The 18,600-nt window shown below is 33.2% G+C and overlaps 1 protein-coding gene across 2 annotated transcripts in view; it reads right to left on the bottom strand.

The window, feature by feature from the left end:
- The window catches only part of PRKG1 (protein kinase cGMP-dependent 1), a 1,186,243-nt gene that overhangs the window by 102,071 nt on the left and 1,065,572 nt on the right, over nt 1–18,600 (bottom strand). For both annotated transcript variants that reach the window (XM_065894586.1, XM_065894585.1), the window contains exon 9: nt 5,253–5,327. In XM_065894586.1, the coding sequence (XP_065750658.1) occupies nt 5,253–5,327 (75 nt within the window). The remainder of the gene's footprint in view (nt 1–5,252; nt 5,328–18,600) is intronic.

The following is an 18,600-nucleotide window of genomic DNA, read 5'->3' as shown; positions in this document are numbered from 1 at the left end:
TACCATATTCTATACCCATTTTCTATGAGTGTCATGACATAAAATAATTTGAAAAATGCTGCTTGATGGGAACAATTTAGAGGGTTTTTTTTGTTGTTTGGTGTTTTTTCATTTGAAGAAGTGATCAGGAATTACTTTCAAAAGCACAGTAAATTGAATCAACAAGGGTACAAATTGAATCAGTCTGAAATACTAGGCTCCATTCATTGTGTTATCAGGTCCTCACCAAAATGATGTTTAAGAAGTCTATATAATTGTATCATAAGTGTTTATAATATGATGGGTGCTAAACTGAAAAAAGCAGGATATAAAGTTGTAAATGACTATAAGTATAATTTTAAAACACAAAGATAGTTAATAGCAGTTGTACTTGATTTGTTTAGACTGTGATTTTTATTTTTTAAATCTATATCACTGTACTATTTCTATTAAAGTGAAAATATAAAACGTTTTAATTAAAAATAAACATCTTATAAATAAAACACTGACTTTAATTTGTTGTTTTGTTTTTCCGCTCTATATGACCTTAATCTTGGAATATAGCTGTGGTATATGTAAATCACCTTATTGGATAGCCACCTTTATATTAAAAATTCCTATGATTATAATAAATATAAATATAGTATATTTCAACTTAACTTGCTAATATATATAGGTTTTTTATTCAGAAAAAGAGATGTTTTGCTTATAACTGCTGAGTACTATATTCAACAATAAGAATGAAATGATACTATAACTTGAAAATATTTCATTTAAGAAGTACTCTGTATTCATATATCAGAAATACTTAGAATGAAATAGAACATCTACATTTTTCTATTTGATTTTCTGGATGGTTTTTTTTTTTTTTTTTACAAGACAAGGTGTAAATACGGAGATAGGTCTCTCTACCAAAACAGTACTTTATCATACTAAGTATCATAATTTATTCTTAGAAGTAAATATTGAAAATAATCCTGGAATTACACATCAGGCTCCCTACTAAACTGCAAGATCCTTACTATGAGAAAATATGTTTTCTATTCGCTATGCACACTGTAAAATACAATGCCTGACTCATCACGAGTAAATTTCTAAATATTTATTAAATGAATGAATACATAGTCTCTAAGGAAAATAATACGTACGTTTCATCATATATGCTACTTTCTGCTCTAAATAAGGTTTAATGAGCCTTACCTTCCATCTAAGGTTGTCTCTTCTAATGTCTTTGTGGTTATAACTTCATATTTTAAAAAGAGAAGTCCTTAGTGGATAATTAGCAGCAATCAAGAGAAGCTTAAACATGTCATAAAGGTTAAGTTTCCATCACGAATAGTTTTCTTTGTAGGAAATATATCTCGTGAGACAAGCTAAGGGCACATATCCTGCAGCAGAGCAGTTTTGAGAACCATTTCACTGGGATATTTCTTTCAAGTCAGTCTTCTTGGACCAGCCATCCAAACTGAATGCTTGGTATGGTTTCTCTCAAAGGGATCGTCTGTTTTCTGCCATTGAAGCCTGATTGTGCTAATAGCTAATAAGTTTCTTATGACTGAGTTCCTAAATGTCTCAACTGAATTGATTTTTACAGTCAGTCCTACTTTTTTTCTTTTCACCGCAAATAGGCATATTCAATGAGGCAATACCAACAATAACTTCACATGCACAAATAATATGATCATTTTAGTTGGGTTTTAAAAAATATTAATCTTATCTTTAGTGGATTTTGCAAAATCAAGGGGACTTTGAAAAATTAAGCTCACACAGTGGAGCCAAATCATCACCTCAATTCTAAATGGTACAGAATTTGCGATCCGTATAGAAATTTAGAGGCATTAACAAAATTACCCAGGGAATTTAGATTAGAGCCCGTTCCTGGATTTCCTGCGATGTTGGCAAACCTTATAAGTTCCTTAAATACAAAGTGAAGGCATAATGTACTTAAGGGGAAGAAATCCAACACAGAGAAAAGAGTGCTAACACAAATAGATGTTTAAATGTGTTAGTTCAACTAAAAAGTTTTCCCTTGGGAATAGTTTACAGTTTACCTACTCTGGGTAATAGGATACCTAATTAAAAAGATGCTTTCAACTTCAGAAATCTTCAGATGTTAATTATTTATTAGAAAGCTATAAAATGCTAACAGTGTAAAAAGCATCACAACACCTGCTCCATAGTTACTTATTTATTTAGCTATTTTGAGGAATAAAGTTTACATTATCAATCTTTCTGGAATTTAGATCAATGATCCTAGACTTTTTTTTTATCAAGTTATTCCCATTTTCTAAATAATAATCAATATTAAGGTATGTGGGTTATGTACTCATTTGGATTTAGTATTAATCGAATAGAAAAATTCAAACTAATTTATCCTAGTTGATTTATATTCAAGTATAAATATAATGGCTAATTTGTAATCTATTAAATTTAATAGTTCAAATAACAATACTTAGCTGTAGGTCATCATTTCATTGCCCGTTTTGTTCTTTAATCATAATTGAACTTTCTTTTAACTAAATGTTTCTATTTTTATAAAATTGATATTTATGGATATTTTCCAGTCTAGGTTTAATTTTACAACACTCTACTAAATTGAGGCTAGTTTGCCTACATAAGATTAAAGACTCCTTGCCCAGATAAAATTAGATTACATAATACATGTGCAATAATTGTGTATAAATCAAACCATCTAGCAAATGCATTAGGGTATATTTCCAAAGATTACTTCTACAAACAACACCATCCACTTTTATAGCCCTTTATAATTTACCAAGTATTTTTACATATCACCATTAATTAAATCACAAAAATAATATTTCATAGATAAGATAATGATACTGAGAGACAGCTGTTAAGACATGACCAAAATCACTTGGTTGGAAATGACAGAGCCCGGAACAGAACTCGAGGCTTCTAGTCCTCATTCAGAGTCATATTTTTCATACTGATGGATTCTCTTCCAATGTGAAGAACTGTTGCCACACCTATCTTCTAAATTGTCTGAATCTGAATTTCAGTGTATTTGTTTTACTTCCTCCCTTTAGTTGAAGCATGTGCAAGTGAACCCATAAATGCCCAGAATTCATGAGATACACACACAGTTTAACCTTTGTAAGGCCAACAGTACACTGAGAAGGATATAACTAATTCATAATTGCTTTCCTGCCACTGATCAATTTTAAGGCAGTGACTGGCCTCGACTTTGGGTAGAGTAAATAGGAGTTATACGAAAACTTTCATTAGAGAATCTGTCTAAAGTTTAACAGAGAAACAGAAATAGATCAAAGAATATTTTAGTTTAAAAGATCTTTGACTTTTCCAGTAACTCTACAAATATTTAAATAGTTGCTCAGGTAGATTCTAGACAAATTTTAAAGATTAGCACTAATTGTATATATAAATACACATTTATATAAAGTGGTGTGTGTGTATATGTATATATACAAATATAAATAAATATATATAAAATGACCCATAGTAACCTTAATTGAATATATAAACTCAAGAAAAACTTTGCTGCCATAAATTATAAATATGAGCTTTTATATTGCAAGAAAATGTTCCTCTAGGGATAATGTCCAATAATAAAAAAGTGTTATAACTTTTAAAACTGATAAGGTACCTTAAATGGCCCCCCTCTACCATCTCAGGATGACTAGTGTAACTACCAGAAACTAAAGTCTAAACTTAGCATTAATATGTATTTTAACGTAATGTAGAAAACCAGAAAATTAATACCAATCAGCCACAGTACAGGCAATACTGAGGACTGTGTGGAGTTTGATGTTAAAACTGGCTTTGTGTAATTTCCTCAGCGAATCTTAGCAGAGGCATTGCTGGCATTTGACTACAGGATGTAAGTCTATGTCCCTCAAAGGAACAGAGGAAACAAAAGCAAACTATATAGAGAAGAAAATGTGGATATCTTTATACAGCTTTGAAAATAATACAATTTTATCAGTCAAAATGAATAATAGTAATTAGTCAATTAGTTCTAGCCCAAATTTTTAATCTTCATAGGTTCTCAAGGCAAAAGAAATTATTTTATTCCTTTTGCTTTTCAGGTGACTACAAGATCAACCAATCAAATTCTTCCCCTGCACTATCTACTTACTGATATTTGTTGATTTAATCCTCCAGATATCCTGTATGATATCAAATACTAAATTGGTTTTACTTAAGTTACTTTCTTGGGAGAAAGAGGAGAATTATAGATTACACTTTCAAAAAAAAGTAACCTAACAATTTTGCAGAAAAAGCCAATCTCAAATTACTTCACATTTTTTGTTTAAAAAAAATTTAAAGCTTTGTTTTAAAGTAAATTATTCTAGTAGATAAAAATGTACTTTGTTATACAAAAATGACAATGGCATAGGTACTATCTCATATCATTATGATAACTTAGTGTCATTGAAGTTGTGAACTAAAATTCATTTTATGGCAAGACAAGAAAATTCAAACAAAAATTTTACTCTGCCCTTTGGCCTCCTCTCTCCCCTCACTGTGCCTTGTGTATCTGTATTATGCATCGACCAAACCTTCCCCATAGGCAGAAATACCTCCTGAACCAAAAAGAGCAACATTCTCCTAGCGTCAATAAGACAACTCCTTAATGATAACTTTCCTGCTTGAACTCATAAGGGGTCATATGACACTTAGATCTGGATTATGTCAATAATACATCATTTGATGTACAGCCCTCTGTCTCAAATAACTTGTTTAACTGTGCCTTGACTTCTAATAAGCAGAACAGTTCTCAGAGCTTTCTGAGCTGCTCTTCCCAGGTTATAATCCTCAAATTTGACTTGAATAAAATTTTCCATTTCTTTTTTAGATCCACTGATTAATTTTCATCGACAAAGTTCAATGTAAAGCAACGGTGTGTTCAAATATTTCCAGCGTTATTATTTTTCATACAATTTCACAAGCAACTGGTGAACACAGCCGCAATTCATTCAGAAAGTGTTTTCAGTGGAAGAAATAATGTGTTAACATTCAATTGTTTTACTGGATTTTAAACTAACCATTCTCCCTTGTCCAGATGATCTTCCTCACAAAATTAAGGTTTTGTGTTCAAGGAGAGAGGTACTTACTAAGCAAGTATACTATGTAATAATTATCTTGAATAGCTTGCTTATTTTTACTCTTAAGTAGCTACTTTCTTCCTGTCAGAGTGTAGAGCTTTAAGTCCAACAAAAGATTTGATCTCATTTCTATTCAGAATTGTTTTTTGAAAATCAAAATTAAGACCCCCCCCAAATTTCACTTACTTCGCTTTAGCTTCTGCATCTTCATATGCTTTATTAGAAACATCATCCAGTCCTCCAATCAAATGCTTGAAAGAGCTGTTGGAGGAAAAACACGGTGATTAGGATAAATCCTCTGCAAAACTGTAACAATGACAACCTAGTCAATGATATATTGAAACAATCTGAAAGGATCTAAATAAAAATGAATTCAAGAAACTTATGTGATAATGATATAAACTGAGAGCAGGGACTTCTTTTAAAGTGCTGTGAGATTTTACATTTTAACTTTAAACCTCCATAATGTTAATACATGCAAATGGCTTTGTGTGTTGTATTAAAAAACAAAATAGGCATGAAACATATAGCATGTTTGCTGATTTAAATTTAAATGTTGCTTTATCACTTTTACATACACTTTTTAAAAAAACCTATACAGAGGAACTTGACACTCTGCTGAGGGGCCGGGGGGCTGACTATAAGGGGACTGGAGTAGCTATTATCTCAGGCCCTTGGGTAATGATCTCATCTGAGGGTCAGGGTATCTAGAATGCTGGGTTAAATACACTAAGTATTTCTAATACAAAAGGGGACCATAAGAAAATGACTAGACAGAAAGCCAAGGAATCAAGAATTGTATTCTACAGAGTGTCAAGTTTTCTGTAATGAATTTATTAATGAAGGTCAAATGAATGAATGTAAATGAATGAGCAACAGGCAGCAGTCCTTACAAAATTTTCAAAAATATAATTAATGATAAAATAAATTGATAAATATAACCCCCATGATTGAGAATAGTTCAAATATGACTTTGGCCATTGTTCTTTATGTGGTAAAATTCCCCATTTCCCCACAGAATATCTTGGTTATTACTTAGAGAAAGTCTGCTTTTACTGAAACTCCTTAAGGATAGATGAGTTGATATTGTAAAGTAAAATACAATATTTCTTTTATTATGAATAAAATGATAATATCTGGTTGATTTTCTGTTTTCATAAATAACATGAAATTTAAGCACAGAGAGTTTATTTCTCCAAGATGACAGCTATTTAGTAGCATACCAGAATTATAATCCATATTCTCTGATACCCACTCTTATCCTTTATAATACTTAGATATTTTTAATACAACCAAATCCAAACATTGTGAAAAGGCACTGACAGAGAGGAACCAAAGAGCATTCAGTGGTAAAAACCAAAGAACAACAACCACTAAAACGTAGCATTTCAAACACACTCGAATATATTAATAGATTGTGCTCTTAGACATTTAAAACACACAGTAATTTTGAGAATTCAAATAGTTAATAAAAATTCTTGTCTTCCTCCTAGTATCTACTTAAGTTAAGCAGATCAGTGTATTATCAAAGAATCAGAGAGCAAACGGATAACAAATTTGATAAAGATGGAGATTTTTTTACTTAAGAAAATCTGTTCATCCCACTAGGCTCAGTTAAAACCATGCAGATCACTTTTTGAAAATACAGTTTGAAATTTCTGTTAGTAAAGTATACAAATGGAAGAGTCTACATCTGGCCAATCTGTACAGAGTTTTAAAAGTAGAAACCGTCTAATCACAGCAATAAGTTTAAAATTAAGGTTAGCTTGATTGGGGGGAAAACACTTTTTAGACCCGGTAATGAGCTGTTTATATTCCTTTTTTGTTAAATCTTAGTCATATCCATGATTTAAAAAGAATGAACAAAAAAAGTATTTGAAGTGAGACTTTTTCATATGTCTTCTTAAATGCCCTTGGTTTAAAATACAAATTTTCGTGGGATAGGGAGGGTGGGTGGAAGGGAGACGCAAGAGGGAAGAGATATGGGAACATATGTATATATATAACTGATTCATTTTGTTGTAAAGCAGAAACTAACACACCATTGTAAAGCAATTATACTATAATAAAGATGTTAAAAAATAAAAGAAAATACAAATTTTCTATGGGGTACCAATGATCCAATATTTATGATTTTTTTTTAACTACTAGATAAAAAAAAAAATTAAGGGAAATTATATGTACTTACAAAAGGCCCCTATCTTGATATAAGAGAAAATTATTTTTGAAATAAATTCGCTCTGAGGAAAACCCTTTTCATTTAACGTGCAATTGATTTTTTATTATGGAAATATATTTTAAACTGAGAGAAGAAATTAAAGACTTACTCATAGTCCTCTAACCACAGGTAACTAATAGGAACATCTTTATGTAATTCTTTTTTTTTTTCTGCATAGCTTTATTGCTGTTGTTTATAGAGATGTAATCATAAAGTAGCTATGATTTATTATCTTGATTTTTAACTTACTCTTACATCATAAGTGAATACTTTTATTTTTTAAAACTCCATAAGCAATATTTTCACAGCCAAAGTAATAGGTCCTCACATGTATACACATGATAGAATATCTACTTATCCATCTACACACACACACACAGACATGAACACACATACATGCTCACATACGCATACAGATGAAGGAGCGGGCATGGCAACTATCTATAAAAACATTTATATCTATACCCTCAATTAGAGATTAAACATATGGAATTTCGTTTTGAAATAAAAACATGCAGAATTATAATCTTGACTTTGGAATTGGAACCATAGGTCCTTTATAAATAATCTTTATTTAGAAAGCAATCCTGGCCAAGTAATTTTTTGAAACATGAAACAAATGCATTCTGCTAATATTCTGTTTCCTCAAACAATAAGTTAACCAGTATATTTAACTAGCAGTTTAAGAAAATGTAGCATTTTCAAGCAATATTAATAAGTTCCAAATAACTGTGTCTATGTATCTCTGCACTGATCAGTGAATAATTTAGGACATCTTGATAAACACAATTGATGGCATTTCAGAATTTATCACTGCTGGTGCAAGTATGAACTAATTAGTATCTCATTTCTCCCTGTCACAGACACTCTGTAGGAACACCTGCCGTTTGTGTGGGCCCGCGTCAAACAGACTTTTGAGGAAGTATTACTATAGGTATCAGATGCCTTTTAAATATTTACTCAGGTCCTAGGACATTTCTTGACTACTAAAGGAGAAGACTTTGGTGTTTCAATCAGAAGGGGATTATAATAAAAAGTTTTGAAAACATTAACAACTGAATGAGCAGAAACCATACCATTATTTATCAGTTGTAACAAATATAGGAGACTAGAGGAAAATCATTAAATTCTCTTTTTAAACAAACTCACAATTCATGTATGAGTTATATTTTAGCATGTAAAATAAAATAGCCAACTTCACATATACTCAGCATAATTCTGGAATAAATGTAGGGGACATGAATGAGCAAAAGACTTTAATTTAGGGCATTTCAACAGCAAACCTTATTGCAAACACACTAAGCATGAAGCACTCTTCTGCTACTTTTCTTGGGATATAAAATCAAACTTGAACAAGTCTTGACTGAATTTTTTAAGGAGGTGGCTAACATGTTATTACTTGAGTGTATTAAGGTAGAAAGAGAGCAAATGGAAAATCCCTCTTATGCTTAATGCTTATAGTTTAAACATACTTATAAGGAAGGGGTGGAAAAGGAAGAAGAAAGAAGGAATGAAGGAAGGAGAGAAGGATGGATGGAGGAAGGGAGGGCAGAGGAAAAAAGAAAAGAAGGAGGGAGGGAGGGGGGAGAAATGATGACTTTCACATCAAGAATGGTTTTTATAGAAATTTTCCTTAAGTAATATCAGTTAACAGGGCTGCATTTCTCATTCCAGGAAATTTGTCTGTTTTAGAACATTATAGTGACAGTAACTCAGTGGGTAATAATTTCAGTTATTAAGATGTTTTCATTATTAAGCCAAAACATCCTTTTGAAGGGAGCTGATTACTCAGTGGTATGTCTTAAAAGTGTATAATTTTGTTCTTCAGTTGTGTTATGATGAGACTTCATCTAGAGAGAAACAGGCTATTATATTATTAGAAAGGCAGTTCAAATATCAGAGATCAGCATTATCATGCTGCTAAAAAACAACAGCTTTTATATTTCACTTTACAGTTTACAAAGCACTTTTCATATTCATAAATCATGAATGCAATAACATAGTCAGTTTAGTCCTCATGATCTCCTATCCCCTATTAAACTACACTGTTTAGGAATCTTACATAAAAAAGTTTAAGATAGAATCTTTTCAAATTCAAAATAGGATGGGAGAAGACCTCAAAACTCATTTAGAACATTTTCTTTATTACATCCTTAAATAAGACGGTAATCTATTCTTAACAGTTAAAGATTATAAGTCAAAATAAGTCAAAAGTAAAATCTTAAATCAGAAAGTATTGCAAATACTTCAATAGTGTAAGCACAACATTTGTCAAGCATCATCTGAACTCTTACATAGCTCTTAATTTGACAGTGTATATGATTATAGTCCATTAGACTTTTTTAACATGAATCTTGGATAAATCCTTTAAAATATATTTATTAAAAGAAAATAGAAGTTCAGTGTCCAAATTAGTTGGGACAGTTGTTACTTAGCTACGTCCAAGATTTTAGAGGCATCCATCATTATTTTGCTGCTTTTATTGAAAAAATCTATTAATTCACTTTGTGGCTTCAGGTAAAAGCTCTTGTGTTTGTTACATTATTTTTGTTTGATTATTTTTAATTAGCACTCATGATTATTAGTGGTTTATACTATCAAGTGACATATGAATGCATTTCTTTAGAGGGAAAATGAGCCCCAAATACAATAAAACCAACCAACTTCTGTAATTTTTCAGTTATCCACCCCTCCATCCATCCATCCATCCATCTGTTCATCCAGACACACATACATATTTATGCAATGCCTATAATCCATAAAGAACGTCTCAAGCTACTGTGGATTATACAAAGAGAATAATATACCCCCTTATGGAATTTACAGCCTTATATTAGAGATGAGAAACAATTATAATACAAGGTAGGAGGTGAAGAATGGTTGAATACTTATCAGAAGGAAGGCTCTAGTGTCTATAAAAAGTATGTTATCTACTCAAAATTATATATGATAGTAGTTTCAGAGAAAGCAGTGACAATTTTATGAGCAGTTTTCTTATCAGTATTTTTATTCTGTACATGTTTATATTTGCAAGCAAAATTACACACATTAGTGTGTAATGTATAATCCAAATTACACATTAATGTGTAATCCAAAACATAATTGATAAAGTGGAAACTTTGGAGAGAAGGGAATAGGCCTTTATCCAGAGAAGGCCTTCCCTGCTCATTTCCCAGGCTTTTTTTCACATTAGCTGGAGTAAACCAGCAGATGCCTAGATTATGTGTTTGTTTTGACCACTCATGCATGGTCGAGTTCTTAGCCAAATATAGGGTGTTGGGTTTGGCATATTCAATAACCTGAAATAAATCCTCTTTTTTTCTATTCCCCTTTGGTCCCAGCCACCATTCTCTCTCTTATGAATTATTAAAATTTCTTTTTTTTTTTACTGCCACTCTTGTCCTTATACAGTAGGCAGGGTAATCTTTTAAAAAAGTAAATCAGATCATGTCACTCCTCTATGACCTCTCTGACTGATTTCTTTCCTACTATGCACCCTCTGACTTTATAACTTTTTTTAAATTATTTAATTCATTTATTTATTTATTTTTGGCTGCGTTGGGTCTTTGTTCCTGCGCGCAGGCTTCCCTCTAGTTGCAGAGAGCGGGGGCTACTCTTCATTGTGGTACGTGGGCTTCTCATTGCAGTGGCCTCTCGTTATGGAGCACCAGCTCTAGGCACACGGGCTTCAGTAGTTGTGGCACGTGGGCTCAGTAGTTGTGGCTCGCGGGCTCTAGAGCACAGGTTCAGTAGTTGTGGCACATGGGTTTAGTTGCTCCGTGGCATGTGGGATCTTCCCAGACCAGGGCCCGAACCCGTGTCCCCTGCATTGGCAGGCGGATTCTTAACCACTGTGCCACCAGAGAAGTCCCTCCCTCTGACTTAAGAATATATCAAGCTTGCATCTGCCTCAGGGTCTTTGACCTCTGCCTCGAATATTCTTTCTCTAGATCTTTGCATGGCTTTTTCTTAAAGCCATTCAGCTTAAGTGTGTCCTCTTCAGACAGGTCTTCCCTGACTAACCATAGCCAAGTAGCCTTTACCTCAAACCCTAACTGCTGTTACTCTCTGTCACTTTAACCCCTTTTATTTTTATATCAGCATTTATCACTTGTTAAAAACTACTTTGTTTAAATATCTATTGTCTTTCCCACACTACAACTAGTTTCATGAGATCAGGGACCTAGTCTATCTTATTTATCAATAACTCTTTAGGAACTAGAATACTGCCTGGTGTATAATAGAAAGTTGAAACGAATTAATGGATAGGTGGGGGGAGGCTCATTCATTCATTTATTGTGTGACCAGGAGAAGATAAGAAAACACTTAAGTTGTTTTGAAGCAAAGTTTTATATAAAATTCAAGGTTTACGAGTTGAGAGTGTATACCTCTTTGAGCATTTACCTATATGAATGATGAAATTTTAGGACAAAGTTTTAGTTAAAATGAACTCATCATCTAAATTTTGGGTCCTAATGAAGACATACATTGCTATAAATATGGGTTTGAAACACTTAGCGATTTATCATTGAACTTTACATGGGACAGTAACTTAGCATAATTATTTTAGCCTATAATGGAATTTATATCCATGAATCCCAGTTGCAATTAAAGTGAAAGAATTTTAAAATGTAGCACAACTTTCATTTTCAATTAAAAGCAGAAGAGATTAGAATCAAGTCTCATGTGGTAGTTCAGCCTTTTGAGTTATAGAGAAGAATATGCTTTTAAGTATAGACTGCAGTAGCATGCCAAATTCATAAGTCTCATTTCCTCCAGATTTTCCTATTTTCAAAGCAGAATCTATGACAACAATGGATACTTTGTCTATTCAATATTTTTTCAAGCATATTTACTTAGAAATAATTTAAATTTATATATTTTAATCAAAATTGTCTAAAAATAAGTAGGCCATTTTATTAAAAACAATAAAAATCCATAGATGATATATTTTAGTTTATGTAGATATATCAATTATATCAGATATCAGCTAAAACAATCTATATTTTTTGTAACTACTTAAAGACTGCCTCTAGACAACTTTGGCTAAGAAAAGTGGCATGGGAACATAAAATATTATGAAAGTCACTGATTTTTTTTTAAGTAAATTGAAAATGAAATGCTAGGATGGCACAATAAATCTATCTCAGAATATCTTTTTAGTATACTTATTTATGCCTTGAAACTGAAACAAAGCCAACATTAGTCTCTAGCGTAACATTTTTACAAAAATCGGCCTGTCTGGATTTTTATTTCAGGTCTATTCTGCTCTTTTTATTTCTTCTAAAAATCATTAGAAGCTAAGAAATAAATATATCCTTTAATGTCACAAATTAGTGATCAGAAAATCTTGTAATAACAAAAATATCAAGCAAGACATGAAAATGCTAACTAGCATGTGTTAGGAATTATACACACTATTTCATGTGAGTTTACCCTGTTTTACAGATAAAGCAACTGAGGTTAAGATAATTAAGTAATTACCCAAGGTTATATGACTAGGAAGTATCAGAATGAAATTTGAATGGAGGCAGACTGACTCTAATACTCATAATACCAACTGTTACATCATTTTTATCTCCCACTATGGAAAGCTGAAGCCAGCTTTTGAAGCCAGCTCTCCTATCCCTTAAAGGCTAGAATTTGATATCAAATATCTGCTTTCTCTCACATCCTCCCTTTGTGGTCAATCCAGTTCTTTAAGACAACTAACTTTTATTTTAACAGATCATCTTATGTCTTCTGTTGCATTATATCTATAGAAGTTCCAATTAGGAAACATATTAGTCAGCTAGGGATACCCCAGCAAAATACTACAGACTGTGGAAGCTTAACCACAGAAATCTATTTTCTCACAGTTCTGGAGTCTGTGAGTCTAATATCAAGGTGCCAGCAGGGTGGGTTTCTGGTGGAGTCTTTCTTCCAGACTTCAGCCCCTTCTTACTGTGTCCTCACATGGCCTTTCCTCTGTGTGCACACCCTCCTGATGTGTCTTCCTCTAATTATAAAACACCAGTCCTTTTGGATTAGTCCCCCCGCTCCCCCACCCCATGGCCTCATTTAACCTTGTTTACCTTGTAAAGGTCCTCTCTCCAAATACAGTCATACTGGGGGGTTAGGGCTTCAATATACAGATTTGGGAAATATTCAGTTCATAATAGAAAGTTTCATGAAGAAATCTTAATAGCAATTTAGAAGATGCATCTTCTTGTGTATCTGGGCTCTTTAAGAACATTTTTATTTGTAATTTTTGAGAAGTGCATAAGACTTAAATTCTTGGTTTCCATTTCTTACCCTGGACCTAAAGTATACTGACATTATCACTGTATTTCTCTCCCAGGGAAAGCAGCACCCCAACTTCTTTCTAAAGCAAATCCTGTCTTCATTACTCCTGATCACAAACCCTATCATTACTCTCCTCTGGACTCTTGCTCCATCAATTACAATGTTCTTATTGTTCCATTGTCCCTTTACACTTTTCCATCCTTTCAGTTTAGAATGGTCTCTCCAATCCTAAAACACAAAACTGTCCTTGTGACTCAACAGCCAATTTGAATAAACTTCATTTCCTATCTCTCAACCTCAGTTTTCATTTAATTCTCAACCTACTGCAACCTAGCATTCTGTTCCCATTTTTCTTTCACTCTTATTACAACTTGTCCCTCAAAATTATCACTTATCTGCTGTTAATCCCAATGGTCCCTTTCCAGCTCCCATCCTCAGTGACCTACCTGAGAGTCATGGCCCTGCTGGCCTTCTCTGGTTGTAGCCATGAAACAGAAACTTGTGCCCGTGCACTGAACTACTCTATTCTTTCCCCCAATTCTCCTCCTCTCCCTCTTCTATGCCACTTCTCAGCATGTGTCACACACACACTTCTTCCTCTCCTATCCCTTAAAGGCAAGCAGTTACCCAAATTATGTCCTTTGCCCTCTTTTTCCACTCAATTGATTGACTTATTTTTCTTAAATATTTATTGTTTATGACATGTTCAGTCTTGTTTTTTACCGCCATCATCTCACTGAAATCTCACAACAACTCTATGAGGTAAGTACAATTAGCCCTACTTTACAGAAGCTTTACAGCAAGTGTTCTCAAACTCAGCACTACTGATATTTTGGGTCAGATGATTCTTTATTGTAGAGCCTTTCCTGTGCATTGTAGAATATTTGGCAGCTTCCCTCACCTTTACCCACTAGATATCCTTAGAAAACCCAATTGTGACAATTAAAAATGTCTCTAGACATTGTCGGTGTCTCCAGGTGGAGAAAAAGAAACAAGAGATGATGAGGCTTAGGGAGATTATGTAACTTGCCTGAGACCACACAGCTAGAAAAGGGGGTAAATCTGTGATTTGATCCCAGGTAGACTGATCTTTAATAGAAGAGACCATAGTTCTTATGTAATACACTAATTACACTGTTCTTTAAGCTCTCTCAGAAAAAAAAAAATTATTCTTAAGACTTTAGTTAGGATCCCCAGGTCAAGGAATTTCAAATCTATATCTCTATCCTTGAACTCAACAGATCCATAGTGCCATCAGGTCACTCAGTGTCATATGCATATTTCACCAGCAACTCAAACTCAGCGGTATCTGCATTAACTACCTTCCATCAAGACTTGCAGCTAAGTTCCCTGTCTCCCTTAATGACATTATCATTTAAACAGGGATGGAGGCTAGAAATCTTCGTGTTATGTAATACTCTTCACTTTTACCGAAGTTCATCAGGTCTATCTCTGTACATCTCTCCTGAACTGGTTCCTCCCTGTCAATGCTACTTCCATTGCCTTATTCAGGCTGTTGACACACTTCCTTACCTCAAAGGCATCATACTTGGTTTCTCTGCCTCAGTCTTTCCCACTCTACTCTTTTAAAAAGATTCTTCCAACAGAATCTAGCCTGCCAGTTAACACTTAATTTGTTGGTATAAAAGCAATTGCTTAAACAGGGAATAAGAGATATCATGGTGTTGGAGTCAGACATTCTTGGATTTCTAATCCCACTATGTGGTTCTGAAAAAGTCATTGAGTCTGTCTGATTCTCCATTTCCTTTTCTGGATTTTTTATGTCATCTTTTCCCACAGGACTATTGTGAGGATTAACTGAGATGAAAGAGTATTAAAACAAAGAGTGGGTGAGGGATAAATTAGGAGTTTGGGATTAACATATATACACTGCTATACATAAAATAGATAACCAACAAGGACCTACTGTATAGCATAGGGAGCTATACTCAGTAACCTGTAATAACCTATAAGGGAAAGGATCTGAAAAAGAATATCTATCTATCTATAAATATATATACATATATAACTGAATCACTTTGCTGTATACCTGAAACTAACAACACTGTAAATCAACTATCCTTCAATTAAAAAAAAGAGTATGTTTATAAATATAGAGTTAGAGGGGAAAAGGCAATTAATCTATGCTTTCCATTTTAACAAATGACAGGTACAAATGATTTTGAATATATGTATTTCTTAAAGTTCTATCAAATTATTTGCTTTATCATTAATATTGTATAGAAAGTATGATAGCTCAGTTGTGTGAGTATTGGTTTCTTCTGTATCAATAGAATAAAACTGTCTTATTGGCAATTACTTTGTGTAAATAAAGGAAATAAAACTCTTGAAAAATTATACAAAACAATAATAAAACAAAGGCATCATATTGAGAGAATTCATACATTAACTTCCCTGAACTCTTCCCTTCTTCTCCACCACTGAGCACACTCTGTATAATCTATGAATTGGGACGTTCTCACATCATAACTTGTGGTCCATATTTTAATTAGTCATGGAGATAATTTCTACTTTTCCCTGTCTATTTGTCCTTTTCAGGTACTTTGTTAGCCTTTAGTATTTACTTCTGACATTTCAGAAAATGGCTATTTGAACTTTTATATACTCTCACAATTTTCTGAAGCCTTGCATTTTAAATGTGTTTATAATGTCCTCTAGCACAAAGAAACAATTGCAAAAGAATGAACTACCTTCTAAGTTTTGTCAGTAACTAAGCTTCATGTATCAATTACAAGAGAAGAATAAATGTTTAACTCTTCAAGGATGATGACATATTTCATGCCCTGGGCTGAATTGCCCCATCATGTCTTTTAAGATGATTTCAACCAAAAAAATCAAGCTGGTCAGGTTTCAGTGCAACAGATGTTTTCATACATTGTCACATTATACAGTAAACTGTATAATGGTTCTAGATAACAATGAAAAAATATGTATATTATTTGAAGGCAAAAATATATGATGCAGAAAAGACAGTCTCTTCAATAAGTGGTGCTGGGAAAACTGGTCAGTTACACGTAAAAAGTGAAATTAGAACATTTCTCACACCATATACAAAAATAAACTCAAATGGATTAAAAAAATCTAAATGTAAGACTGAAAACCGTAAAACTCCTAAAATAAAACATAGGTAGTATACTCTTGATATAAGTCTTAGCAATATTTTTTTGGATCTGTTTATTCAGGCAAGGGAAACAAAAGCAAAATAAACAAGAGGGACCTAATTAAGCTTAAAAGCTTTTTCACATTGAAAAACTTAAAAGACAATGCACTGAATGGGAGATAATATTTGCAAATAATATATCTGATAAGCAATTAATATCCAAAATATATAAAGAGCTTATACGACTCAATGTCAAAAAAAAACCTAATTAAAAATAGGCAGAAGACCTGAATAAACATTTTTCCAAAGACATACAGATGGCCATCAGGCACATGAAAAGATGCTAAACATCGCTAATCATCAGGGAAACGCAAATCAAAACCACAATGAGACATCACCTTACACCTGTCAGAATGGCTATCATCAGAAAGACAACAAATAACAGGTGTTGGAGGATGTGGAGAAAAGGGAGCCCTTGTGCACTACTGATGGGATTGTAAACTGGTGTAGTCACTGTGGAAAACAGTATGGCAGTTCCCCGCCTGCCCCCCCCCCCCCAAAAAAAGATAGAACTGCCATATGATCCTATAATTTCACTTTTGGGTATTTACCCAAGTAAAACAAAACCACTAACTGGGAAAGATATATGCACCCTAATGTTCACAGCAGCATTATTTACAATAGCCAAGATGTGGAAGCAGCATAACAGTCCATCAACAGATGAATGGATAAAGATGTAGTATATACACAATAAAATATTACTCAGCCATAAAAAAGAATGAAATTTGCAGCAACATGGGTGGACCTGGAGGGTATTTTTTCCCCTCATACATCATGATTGTCATACATCTCACCTGAACCCCCCTCATATGGATGCATTTAATGTGTTTATATCTTTCTAATCTCTGACACTAAGCACTGAGCTCAGTATTACAAACACAGTCTGGTCAGTGTTGACTACAGGAGGATTATAACTACCTATTGTCTCAACACTATATTGCAGCCTAAACTTCAATTGTTTGTAGTTGCAACCAACTCAGGGCCACTGTACTACCCAACCCGAGGGGATCAAAATATAATCTATATTTATATAAGCCTCAACTCCAACCTGGCCTCTGGGTCTTGATCAAGAAACATCTCCAAAAAGCATGTTTGCTCCTCTTTGAATCAGATGATCAGAGGTATTCTTGAAGACCTGGAGGGCACTATGTTTAGTGAAGTAAGTCAGACAGAGAAGGACAAACACTGTATGATTTCACTTATATGTGGAATCTAAAATATAAAGCAAACAAATTAATATAGCAAAACAGAAACAGACTCACTGATACAGACAACAAACCAGTGGTTAACCAATGGGAAGAGGGGTAGGACGATTAAGGGGAAGAGGATTAAGAGGTATAAACTACTGGCTAAAAAATAAGTATGATACAGAGATGTAATGTACTGAAAAGGAAATATAGCCAATATTTAATGATAACTTTAAATGGAGTATAATCTTTAAAATTAATGAATCACTATGTTGTACACCTGGAACTAATATAATATTGTAACTCAACTATACTTCAATAAAACACTTTAAAATAAATAAATAAAACTTCATATATATTTTGAATCAGTAATTCCATGACTGACTAGCTCCTCAAGGAAATTCTTCTAAACAGGGACAAAGACATATGCAAAGAATTCTTTTTCTTTTTTTGCAAAGAATTCTTTACAAAATCAAAAATTAAAATGAGCTTACATGTCCAAACACTTTTAAGAAACTGAGACAAAGAGACTCAACTTCTGCTCATAAGATATTTTAATTTACATGGTAAATAACTAAAGCAATGTGGTAAGGCAGTGTCATGTAATAGGCCTTGAAAACAGAGAGAATTAGGTTCAAACACTACTTCGCTACTTATAAGCCA

Source organism: Phocoena phocoena, chromosome 16 (assembly GCF_963924675.1).
Source record: "Phocoena phocoena chromosome 16, mPhoPho1.1, whole genome shotgun sequence".
In the NCBI taxonomy this organism is placed as follows: Eukaryota; Metazoa; Chordata; class Mammalia; order Artiodactyla; family Phocoenidae; genus Phocoena; species Phocoena phocoena.
This window is presented reverse-complemented; position numbering and strand designations above follow the sequence as displayed.